This window comes from Pollicipes pollicipes, unplaced genomic scaffold (assembly GCF_011947565.3).
Source record: "Pollicipes pollicipes isolate AB1234 unplaced genomic scaffold, Ppol_2.1 Scaffold_7261;HRSCAF=8764_pilon_pilon_pilon, whole genome shotgun sequence".
NCBI lineage: Eukaryota > Metazoa > Arthropoda > Thecostraca > Pollicipedomorpha > Pollicipedidae > Pollicipes > Pollicipes pollicipes.
The window spans coordinates 58,657,162-58,669,514 of NW_023597054.1; the positions used below are offsets into that span (position 1 = coordinate 58,657,162).

General features: G+C 54.0%; 1 protein-coding gene and 1 long non-coding RNA gene across 7 annotated transcripts; one reads left to right on the forward strand and one right to left on the reverse strand.

Moving 5' to 3' along the window:
- Positions 1 to 1,562: 1,562 nt before the first annotated feature.
- LOC119113257 (uncharacterized) lies at positions 1,563 to 6,485 on the reverse strand. Of its 2 annotated transcripts, none has more exons than XR_005095867.1 (3): positions 6,396 to 6,485; positions 3,341 to 3,461; positions 1,563 to 1,639 (listed from the first exon to the last, which is right to left on the reverse strand). It is a non-coding gene; the product is annotated as an uncharacterized LOC119113257 (long non-coding RNA). The 2 variants fall into 2 exon arrangements; XR_005095866.1 differs by lacking the exon at positions 1,563 to 1,639 and adding an exon at positions 2,880 to 2,979.
- Positions 6,486 to 7,226: 741 nt separating this feature from the next.
- On the forward strand, positions 7,227 to 11,942 carry LOC119112335 (MYG1 exonuclease). 5 transcript variants are annotated; one of them, XM_037236465.1, is made up of 8 exons: positions 7,394 to 7,448; positions 8,172 to 8,230; positions 8,513 to 8,657; positions 9,029 to 9,124; positions 9,521 to 9,751; positions 10,224 to 10,425; positions 11,258 to 11,439; positions 11,733 to 11,942. In XM_037236465.1, the coding sequence occupies exons 3-8, from the start codon at positions 8,521 to 8,523 to the stop codon at positions 11,902 to 11,904; spliced, it is 1,020 nt and encodes a 339-aa protein (XP_037092360.1). In that variant the 5' UTR covers positions 7,394 to 7,448; positions 8,172 to 8,230; positions 8,513 to 8,520; the 3' UTR covers positions 11,905 to 11,942. The 5 variants fall into 5 exon arrangements, with proteins under 5 accessions (XP_037092364.1, XP_037092360.1, XP_037092362.1 ...); XM_037236466.1 differs by lacking the exon at positions 7,394 to 7,448 and adding an exon at positions 7,473 to 7,503; XM_037236469.1 differs by lacking the exons at positions 7,394 to 7,448; positions 8,172 to 8,230 and adding an exon at positions 7,227 to 7,319.
- The last annotated feature ends 411 nt before the right edge of the window (positions 11,943 to 12,353 follow it).

Here is a 12,353-nt window from a genome sequence, read left to right on the forward strand (position 1 = left end):
CACAATGCATGGATAATAACTTTTTGATCAAAGGAGTGCTTTAGGCTAAGGGCAAGAAAGTGAGACAGGTGATATGACCTGATAAGGTCCTGACAGTATCTGCAGATGCCAAAATACCTTCAGTAAAGCCTGGGACCTGGGGCTAAGCATGGGGCTAATCTATAAAATGGCACCTCATTCTACCCCAGCCCCTTCCAGTCCAAAGATACCTGGGGCTGGGATAGTTTGGTGCAAGTCATGGTGAAATTTGTGCAGACCACCACCATTGTGAGGGTTCAGGCAGTAATGGCTTGTGCTGGCAAATACTGCCACCTCATTAGCTGCATGGTGCTCAAGGCCAGGGAAAATATGATCATAAAGATGTGTGTTGTGTGCAGTGTGCATCAGCACAATTTATGACATTGACAGACTTCAAATGGCCTCTATTCAATGTAATATGTTCTGTGCAAGTTTCAGTCACAAGTTGTTAATTATTAGGTTTTAACAGACGTGAACTTCATTGGTTATTTGCATCTCGAACACGAGTCACGTCTCGTGCTACATGATATAGGAGGTCGGACGATGATACAGGGTGACAGAAAAAAGACTGGAGGATGAATAACTTTAGAATAGTGCCATAGCCAGGTATCTGGATGCGAGTTAATATCAAGTCACAGAAAATATGCAAGAACACCACAAGACAGTGCCCAAATACCTGCACAACAATGATATTTGGGTTCTGTAAACAACGTACCGATAAGTAGAATACCCTTTCGACGCAACCCGTCTGCTACGGGTACCAATTTCGCACGGCCAGTTCGGTGACCACTGTGATGTCATACCAAATTTGTCATGACGCAATCAAACCCACGGACACCTGCTGGCCTTCGGGAGACGTACCAGCCAGCTGCAATGCGCGCCGCGGTTGTTGCAGGGTGCTTGCTGACGGCTTCGGCGCTCAGTTTCGGCCTGTGGAGTTTCCAGGCGGGCCGGCGGCAGACTTCACAGCGCATGATGCGTCTGCGCGTGGTGGCGCAGGGCTTCACAGTGGTCGCCCTGCTCGGCGGCATGGCCGCGAACGCGCTCCAAGCGCGCAAAGAGGAGAAAAAGTAGCGCCCGCGGCCGGCCCGTCGGGGCCGACCTGCGCCGCCGCTCGCTCGCGGCTGCGCGTGAGTACTCGCAGCTGCACGGCGAGACCATGGCAGGGAGGCTGGCGTCCGAGAGTGGTTTGTAAATAGCCGATGCAGCCGGCGAATGACTGGAGTGGTGGAGCAACTGTGATGTGTATTGTGCGTGCTCTGTCGGCCTACGTTAGGCGTCCGATGATAATACATGGTGCGCAACTCGTGAGACCTATGGCTTTCAGAACTCCGGTAAAGCTAAGCGCTTTCACGCAACAACTCCGCGCCGAGCTCGGCAGTCAGAGGTGGATGCCACCGACAGCAGTTTCATTACAAATCTGGTTAACGGACAACCAACTAATAAATATTCTCATCAAACACAACAAGGAGCCTGGCAAAGACGATCCTCTCCGGCATCGGTGAGCGCCGATTGTAGTTGACGTGAGCATGTCGGGCCAACAGCGGGGTCCGCTCAGTGTGGACTCTCCATCTCCGCATCGGCCTCCAGAGAGACGTCCGCTCTGTCCGCGTACATTGCCCTGTGGGCAGAACGCGCTGCTCAGTGTGGACTCTCCATCTCCGCATCGGCCTCTAGACAGACGTCCGTCCTGTCCGCGTACATCGCCCTGTCGGCGGAACGCATTGCTCAGTATGGACTCCCCATCTCCGCATCGGCCTCCAGACAGACGTCCGCTCTGTCCGCGTACATTGTCCTGTCGGCAGAACGCACCGCTCAGTGTGGACTCCCCATCTCCGCATTGGCCTCCAGACAGACGTCCCGCTCTTTCCGCGTACATCGCCCTATCGGCAGAACGTGACGAGACTGGCTGGGCGGGCAGATGGCGGGATGTCAGTGCTCCGCGTCCCCAGGCCGGCTGGTATGATCGCTGCCAGTACAGTGACATCGCTCTTGTCACGGAGGAGAGCGTGACCGGCGATCTCTGCCAGCGTCTCCAGCCCTGGCAGACGACTGGCAGGCAGGCCGCCGTGACGCTAAGGCCGGCATGACATTCGTGCCGGCGGTGCCCGAGCCGCGCCTGTAGACGGGCACGTATCTCCGACAGGGGCGTATAAGCAGGGCTCGTATCTCGGAGAGGCGTGTGAGCGGGACAGCGCGGTACCTGAGCAGCGCGTGCACGCAGGTGAGCAGGCTGACGTCCGAGTAGCCGGAGAGCCGGGCCAGCTCGGCCGGCCAGGCTGGCCACACGCCCAGCAGACTGCGCGCCGCCAGCACGCAGGCGGACGCCACCAGCGACGGCGGGTAGCAGAGCACATAGTGCTCGTCTGACGGCCGGTCGGCACCCCGTCACCACCGGCGGTGGCACGCCCACCACCCGCCCAGCCCGGCATGCGAGGCAGGGAGAGCGCTGCCCACCCACTGCAGCATGCAAGACATGCACGTCCTTAACGATACGGAACGCGTGCACGGCCACGCGATGCATTGGTCTATGCAGATTGCACAAATCTAAGGACATGCAGAAGCGTAGAGAGGTCTTTACGAAGGAAATCGTGCTAAAGCATTGTCAACAGACATGCGTGCAGCGTACAGATCAGAGGCACGCCTCAGGGAAGCAGGCTCACGTACATACGGGTCTTCCAGCGAAAGCAATGTGCCGCAGCGCCGGCACATTGCTTTCCCGTCGCCAGCGCCGAGCCCGACTCACCCTGCAGCGCCACGTCCATGAAGTAGTGCAGGTAGCCGAGCAGGGCGGCGCGGAGGGCGGCCGGCGCCGGCTCGTGCCCGGCGCCGGCCGGCGGCGGCGTTAGCGCGCTCCCCGGCCCCTCATGCAGCGCGCCCAGCACCATGTCGCCGTGGCTCAGCACGCGCGTCGCCAGGAACTCGACGAAGTGCGCCACCGTCACAAGCGACACGTTCCAGCTGCGGCGCGGGCCGGACGCGCGTCAGGATAGGTTGTGACGGGTGCCGCCAGGTGGCCGCACGGCACGCGCCGCCACCGCTGGTGCACAACACACGAGGGGTCTGTGCGCAGTTAGGTGACGACGACATAAATTATCAATTTTTGGTTCACCGTTGCATCACTGTTCTTTGCCTAGGTTATCTTTTGATTGCATGGTCCTTAATGGCTACGTCATTTGCGGTCTTGGTTCGTAAGATTGTGTATCAAACATTGGTTCTTCTCTTCATTAGATGCTTGGGGAAGCTGCGTGCGCTACTTTGTTACGAAAGTCTCGCGCGCTAGCCGAGCGCCAACAGGCCCGGCGTCAGGGTCCCTAGTTACCCGAAGAACTCCAGTAGAATGGCCTCGATGGCCAGGTAGTCACGTATCGGGTATGACTGCGCCACCAGCAGGTGCAGCTCTTGCGGCTGCGGCACATTGCAGTCGCGGTCCTCGAACTTGGCTGGAACGACGGTGGCACCGTGAGCCGACGGCACGCACGCCTGACCCCGGGGGTATAGTGGCGTTGGGGGCGCCACGCCGTGAGCCGACGGCACGCACGCCCGACCCCGGGGGTCTAGTGGTGGCGTGAGCGCCACGCCGTGAGCCGACAGCATGCACGCCCAACCCCGGGGGTCTAGTGGCGTTGGGAGCGTCGCGCCGTGAGCCGACGGCACGCGCGCCCAACCCCGGGGTCTAGTGGCGGTGGAAGCACAATGCCGATCACTATCTCAAACACCAAGCTGACTTGCGTTTATCGTACATACTGCAATGGCACAAGGAATCCGCTCATAGAGGCAGGTGGTGCGCGGGTGCCGACGGACAAGCGATGCCCTTATCAGCAACATGAGTGATAAACAGCTAGGTACGTTCCGAAGCGTGGCGTCGGCGGACATGATAGTCATTCGCAAGTTACGGCTGCATGACAGCTGTGAGCCGTTTTCTTTTGTTGGACATTGCTATTGCAACACATAAGTGATAATGCTGACGATTAAATGCGAAAGGAAGTTACACGAACAACACACATACACACACACGCACGCACGCACGCACGCACGCACGCACGCACGCACACACACACACGCACGCACACGCACGCACGCACACACACACACCCACACACACACCACACACACACACACACACACACACACACAATTGGACGACCATAACGCTACAAGCCGGAAAAGTATAACCTTCGATGTGAACATACACTCCACTGGACAGGTTGTCATCAAGGAATTACGCCACGAAGACTACATACCACAATACCAAAAAAGGTCTGATGCGAGTTCTCGATCGCGTACTAAGGTTTAGCTAGCCGATCAGCGTCCGGTCCAAGCCTGACATATCCATGCACTCGCATAATCACACAGGACCAGTCAGGCGCCTTCCGGGGCATGGGGAGAACAAGGTGTCGACCGACGCGAGCGTTCATCCCCACGTAGATGACGGCGAACAAAGGCGATGAAAGCTGATAACCTTGAGAAGCCCACGCCAGCGGCTTTTATCAGTGCGCTGGAATGTGCGTGCTTCACGTCCGCGCAGAGCACCTGAAACTGTTTACTCGGACGAACGTTCGCGCACTAATTCTTTGATGTCTTTTGTCGAGAATGTTTTGGTGGCCTGACCACTAACCTGGCGCGGCAACTTCAGTCGACGTCGATAAATTTGGCATCCCCTACACTTTCGACTAATGTGTGAGAAGTGAGTGAGCTGAATCACGCGCCTGTGTAGTTTTCACCATCCACTCCCACCTGGTACAAGATGCGGCATTCGGGACCGGCTCCAAAAAGGCGACGTTAGGGGCTTCTCGGCCGATTAGAAGCGTCACTTCGGGTCGATCGGCCCTCAGCCCGCCTGGGAATATGTGGGCTGGGCACCATGCGAACAGTTTTGAGTCTGCCTCCTGTGCTTGCCAAGGTTTGCCAAAAGTCCCTAAGAGCTTAGAACCGTTGATCAATGTTTTGCATGGAAGCCCACGTGACCAGCCTCACGCGTTGCATCACGTTTCTGACCGCACTATTGCTCCATCTCTTTTTGTCGAAATGCGTTGGTCTCGTGTGGCTTTGATCATGCTTCGAACCAACTTGGACCCCCCGCGCTTGAGCTTTTTCGCAATTTCTGCTTCGCTTTCCGTGTTAACCCAAAAGAGAGGGCCGAATGCTCACGATCATGCAATGCTGCCAGCTACATGGATCCACGCCTGATCAAACAGCTCCAATGAAACATGTTCACATTACGATGGAACAGATACACGCCCGCCACGCGGCCTGGTCCGGACGCTGAAGCTACACCATTCCTCGTTGACTGGCGTTAAGACCAACCTGGCCTGCAGCCCCAATAGTACTAACCACTACCGTGCAACCGTCACCACCGCAGACAGTTAGAGCTCACCACCACACGGTGGGGTGGTTAGGGGGCAGCCTGGCAATAGAGCACTGACTGGCGAGCAGCAGGCAACCGAGCGCCACCAGGCCCAAGTGCGGCACTTCCACGCGATGGTTGTCCATGAAGACGTCGAGCAGTCGGATGGCCAGGTGGACCGAGGTGTTGCCCAGGCGCAGCCGCTCGCCCAGCTCCCGGATCATGTCCACCAGTCGGCGCCGCTCGCCCAGCTGGCGCCAAACGCACGCCAACAGGTCGACGTGATTGTGCTGGATGGGCTTCCCGTATCGAGCTTCCAGCGTGTTCTCGGCTGGCCACAGTGGACGCAATCGACCGGACATCTCCGATGACAGCCCAGAGAGAAGCTTGGCCCACGAGCATTCACCTCCCCCCCCCCCCCTCCCTCCGCCTCCCGCCAAACACAGGGACTCAAACTGGACATGCAGACAAACAAGTTCCTGACTGCCCCAGCCTCACCTGAGGTGATCTACCTCGAAATGAAATGGTGTTTTTCTCCTTCCAAAGGAAATATGTGAAAATATCTTCTGCATAATCTGTTGTCCACCAGTTCTTCACAAAGGCCATCTTGTGCTCACTTGCTGATAACAGGCATATCAAATGCCATGACATGCACAAAGCATGTGACCAGTGGCCTTCAAAGGCAAGGCCTGTACACAAGCCAATACAATGGGCCAATATTACCTGATAGTGTTCCAGCATGCAGTGCAAAGGTCATCACATGTTCTGTAGCGATGGAGCTTGCATACATGCCATACAATATCCTACAAATACAGATAACAAAAGCACCATGTTTTTTACCAGCTCTGGACACATGAATCATTTACAAGTTAAATTTGCATGCATGCCGCATCCAATCTGCAAGATGTGGTAAAAATTGGCAGCCAAACTAACCCCACACATCAATTTCATGTCACCATGCCATGCGATAGGTGAGAGCAGCAGGCAACCCCCAAAAATGCTTTTAAGGGGTGGACCATTTTTGCCCTACCTGTGGCAGAGCCATGTGGTCATTGCCAAATGCAGACATTTTGCCCACAAAACTTGTGAAGTGTGAACTTCATCCTAGCTCAATTCTATGGAAGATAATTGCAATGAGTCAGGTATACAGCCATATAAAGGACTACAAGTTTTCAATATAACCAGAATAATCTCATTGCAATGATTGCATGCATGAAAGTTGCTAGCAAGATGCACCTTGACTGAATTTTAAAACACAGATGTTGCTCACAGATCCAAAAAATTCCAGTATAAAACAGACACCATATGCCAGCCAGTGTTAATAAATTCAATAAATGTGACCAATGAATGCTGGTCATGTAGGGCATCTGGTGCCCATTCTACATTTGTGCTTTTCGATTTTGAGGAAGGTATGTAACAACAAATATATTCAAAATAAATCTTACTTGACAACTGTCACCTTCAAAATTATCTTAAGGTCTACTGAATGGGATCAAATACTCCTTGCTCAATTGCAAGATCTCGCCCAGCTTTCAGTCAATTATTTCACGGACAAGCCTGGGCTATCATTCACACATGGTAAAATCTCCAGACACTACATATACTTTGTATTTCTGGAGTCAACCCACAATATTAAGTGTGTGAAATATGACTCATATAAGTCATGTCATTACATATATATGACATATGGCTTTCACGACTTATACGACCCGCCACATACGGCACCGGACAGCCTCGCAGTCAAGTCCGGCGCTTTACAGCATCAGCCCGGCTCGATTATGTCCCAATAGCGCCACAACTGTCTTAACCGTGCTCACGAATTTTTTTGTTCAGAATCAGCTTTGAAAACCAGATACATAAAGGGGTTTCAAAAGTCTGCCCATTCATAGTGATGACAGGGTTATCAGCGCTGAAGTTCGTACTGTGATTCGTGAAATGTGAGCGATAATTGCAGGTACGTGTACGAGCGAACATCACTCATATTGCGGTACTCTTACCGTGAAAAATTATAACATAAAGCATGTGGCACTTCCGCGTAGGTTGGTTGTGCGCGGGCCACGCGGATGGGTGTTGGTGTAACCCGGTTAGCTGCCAGTGTGACATAGGAGTATTGGGGAAGGGGTGGCATCAAGGACAGTGTGCGTCATTTTGGGCGAGTGATTCGGTTATTTGACAGATGAATATTCGGTGACAGTGGTGCTTCCCTCCATGTAGGTCCTGTTCAGCATCGCGTCCAGCAGACAACACTGCAAAATTTTCCATTTATGCGTTCCATAGCGGGACAAATTAAGATATCTGTGATATTTTGAAGCTTTATCAAGAACATTTTCAGAAACCCATTGTCAGATTTATGATAATTACATACAACTTGCTGAACGTCATCAGTCCCTATGAGATGGGCACAAAATGACCATTGGAGTTGATGCGCCTGAAAACACCAATAAACAACAACAAAGTCCCTATGCGACTTAATGATGTGCCACAGAAAATGTGCACTGGGTTGTCCAATTCAAAATGTTGTCTCTAAATATGTGTAATACAATGTGTATTTGATTTGTGGATTATAGTAGTGTAGTGGTCAAGCCATCTTCATAGTCATATGTGGCTTCAGAGGAATCCTAACTAGGAGGTGCACCAAGCTAAGTTTGGCTGGATTTAGGCTACCGCAAGGCATGATGCGGCTCAAACCTGCACAGATCTCATGTTTGATTTGCCTCATTGTATGACAGCCAGCTGTGGTATTGTCTTATGACCATGTCACCTAGCTCTATCTGTTATGATGAGTTCCTTTTACTGTTTCTGCCAGTGGCTTATGGTGCTCAAGACTCTTTGCATCTTAACTCATTAAGAAAAGCTGTACCATAGGTGTGTATTTGAATTTTGTTGTATCTCATGTGAGTTTAAGTGTTTTGGTGGCTTAACTGTCTTAATGACAACAATGTGAGATGTTTAGCAGTTCCTAACTTTTGTAATGTGATGCTTGTGTGATGTGATATGCATACCCTATTTATAGATATAAATCACATGTGTTTGTTAGCTAGTACTGCTTTCCATTAGTATTATCTGTAGACCCAGTGTATACCAGTTATGTTCAGCATACCAGGTATATTGAGTGGCATGCAGTCATTAAATTGGATTTCTTTCTAGCAAGAATCATGACAGGAGAAACTAAAAAATTCAAGAAAGCTGTGCAAAAAATTGGAACGCACAATGGCATGTTCCATTGTGATGAAGTCCTGGCTGTCTCAATGCTCAAGATGTTACCTGAGTGTCATGAAGCTGAAGTTGTCAGGTCTGTCAATACTTTTAGTTGCAATTTTTCTTCTATGTACCCATTTGTGCCCCACTTTCAATGTTTGGCTTGTCACGGGCTACATTTGGTGAATGATCAATTGTTTTTGGTTAATAGTCATTGTTCAAGCTAAGTTATAGACCTCTGTGGGTTCATTGCTAAATGCAGAACATGCAGCCATCTTAAGCATCTGAGGTTTCCTTACAACTAGCAGTGTTCATGGAAGAGATTGGTGAAACGTGTCTGAAAGCTTAGCCCTGTTGCTGGAATAATTTCACTAGCTATGTGACTACATTGTAACGTCACAGTTTACGCATATAGTTTCTATCACTTGGAGTATGCTTAGGATGTCACAAAAACTGCTGTTTCAGGTCCCGTGATGAAGCTGTTCTAAGGGAGTGTGATATTGTTGTTGACGTTGGTGCTGTCTACAACCCTGAGCTGCACCGATATGACCACCACCAAAAGTTAGTGCTATGATAATATGACAGACTCTTGCCCACTCAGCAACCTATGGATGTCTATATTTTTCACTCACTATATTATATTTGACACTGCACATTGTCAAAGCTTTATAAGATTCATGGGTTGCATGGAGATGGGTTCAGACTTTCAGATAACACACTTTTGGGGGTGTAATGCATCTCTGTTGTTTTTTGTCAGCTTTTTGAGTCCCATTTTAAAGAGCAGGGAAATCATTTGGAGTAAGGCTGTAGGGGGAGGGGGGGGGGGGTACAAAACTCCACCCCTGTCAGCACAGTTGTCTGTTCTCCATTTGTGTCTCATGTCTCAGTCGTGGCTGCATGTCGTGACGCCGTCAGCGGGCGCGTGTGACCGGCACGAGAGCCGTCTGTTGGCTTCAGGTCTTTCTCGGAGAGCATGCGCTCGCTGACGGCCGGCGCCAAGCCGTGGGTGACGCGCCTGAGCTCGGCCGGCCTCATCTTCCACCACTTCGGACGGGACGTGCTCGACACCCAGCTGGGCCCCGCGGCCAGCGAGCACCGAGAGGTCGTGTTCGACCGGCTCTACCAGACGTTCATGGAGGAGATCGACGCCGTGGACAACGGCGTCAACCAGCATGACGGCACGCCACGGTGGGCGCGGGCGGGGCGCTCGGAGCGGGTCGGCTTCGGGACTCGTGTGGGTTGGCGCGGAGGGGCCGGATCCGCCGAGTTGTCATTGGTTATGTGCCGTCGTCGGAATTGGCACGGATGGGTCAGAATGTACGGTTCCGCCTAGTCCGAGAGAACTGTATCGATTGGACAGCACGCGAAATTTGCGTTGATTGGTTAAAACTCACGTTTTCGTGATTCATATGGGCTGACCATGACACGCCACACTAAGACTGCATGCATAGAATGTCTTAGATAATGCTCTTGTCCAATGTTTGCTTGTCCAGTATTCCTTTCATTCAACCCATTGCTGCAGATGTAATGTTGCCTAACTTCCGCTGGTTGTCCCGCCCCCCCTCCCCCCCCCCCCCCTCCACACAGCGCGTGCCGCCGGCCCAGTGACGGCCTCCACGGCCACCAGGCTGGCCTGACTGCCTGGTCGTCGGTGTCGCAGGTACCAGGTGAACTCGACGATCGGCGCACGCGTGTCCCGCCTCAACCCGGCGTGGAATGACACGCAGCCGGACGAAGCGGCGTGCTTCGAGCGTGCGCGGCGGCTGGTGACGGCCGAGTTCACGGACGCCGTGCAGCGCATCTGGACCGTCTGGTACCCGGCCCGCCGGCTGGTGGAGCAGGCCGTCATCGGCCGGCACCAGGTGAGCAGACTGTCACTGACTGGCACCAGGCGAACAGGCCGCCACCGACCGGCACCAGGTGGGGAGACCGCCACCGACCGGCACCAGGGGAGCAGGCCGCCACCGATCGGCACCAGGGGAGCAGGCCGCCACCGACCAGCACCAGGTGAGCAGGCCGCCACCGACCGGCACCAGGTGAGCAGGGCGACTCCTGATGAAGCAGGCCGACACCGACTGGCACCAGGTGAGCAAGCTGTCACTGATCGGCGCCAGGGGAGCAGGCCGCCACCGACCTGCACCTGGTGAGCAGGCCGCCACCGACCGGCACCAGGTGAGCAGGGCGACTCCTCATGAAGCAGGCCGACACCGACTGGCACCAGGTGAGCAGGCTGTCACTGATCGGCACCAGGTGAGCAGGCTGTCACCGATCGGCACCAGACGAGGAGCACAGGGAAGGAGACATGCTGCGGGAGCTGCTACATTGCCATCATTGGCTTACAGGTCGTGCCAGAATGGTAAGGCTGTCATTTTTTTCTGAAATCGACCAAGCCGTTTGGCGTTGCCTCACGCGTGGACAAGTTTGGGCGCTTCTTCGGCGAGGTCTCGTCTGTTCTTTGGGGAATCATCACGTGCTGTACATAGCCTTTGCAGCATAAGATGTGAAGAAGTCCAACTGTAACAAGCTCAGAGCAATCAGTATTCATTGGTACAAATATGGCATGTGACAGGCACTCGCGCTGACCGATCTGTGACCGGCGTACCGCGCTTCAGCGCCCGTTCTTGTACTTTGTACTGTACTGGGTACGGGGACGTGGATGCCTTGCACCAACGGCCGGTGACCGGTGGACCGCAGGTGGACCCGAGCGGCCTCATCATGGAGCTGCCGAAGGGCGGCGTGCCCTGGAAAGACCACCTGTTTGTGCTGGAGCAGGAGCAGCAACCGCCGTGCCAGGTCATGTTCGTGCTGTTTACGGACCAGCAGGGCCAGTGGCGCGTGCAGGCGGTGCCACCCTTCACCGGCTCCTTCGACATGAGGTTGGTGCCAGGGAGGACGTGATGATGCATGCGAGGGAGTTTGCGAAAAGTGCACCTGTGTCACCCGTGCCTGTTCTCAGACGGGGTGCCGCCGCTTTGCGTCCCGTGTGTGACACGGAACGTGATAATGATCGGTCAATTTTCTCGCGCCCGTGACGCTAAGCGCGAGATGGCCGTAGTCGAGCGTCGGCGAGCTCTCGCGCGGCTCGCTGACACGCCCACCGCCCCCAGAGTACCCCTGAAGGCGAGCTGGCGGGGTCTGCGCGGCTCGCTGACACGCCCACCGCCCTCAGAGTACCCCTGAAGGCGAGCTGGCGGGGTCTGCGCGGCGAGCAGCTCTCCAAGGAGGCCGGCATCGACGATGGCGTGTTCGTGCACGCGTCTGGCTTTATAGGCGGCGCGACCAGTCACAGGAGTGTGCTTCAGATGGCGCGCCAATCGCTTCAGGAGGCCGGCAAGCTGTGATTACGCCCGCTGGACCTATGGAGGTGGACGACTGTACAAATAAATACACATTTTGTTGTGGTTTGTGTTTGAAATGCACATGAAGGAAATTTCCGCGGTGGGCCCTGCAGCTAGCAGTTGATAGCTGCAGGGGCAATGGGCCCAGTTAGTGACCAGAAAGGTAATTGCTGAGCTGGTGGCTGACAACTTGCATATTATGATGTGCGTTCCCACTCCATAGATGAGAAGTGGTTTGGCGAAGAATTCCACCGAAGGGCAGAGCCGTGGTGCTGCAGCCTGGAACCACAGGCTCGCCTGCTTGGGTGCTAGGTAAAGCCATCTTGGGCATGAAACGTGTGCTATGTACATGCCAGGCTAATGCCAGTGCTATTGTTTATGTGACGCCCACTTGGTGCGATGGCGTGTATGTAAACGGAACGCCCCGTAGGGTCGTCATTGGTGTGCGGCGG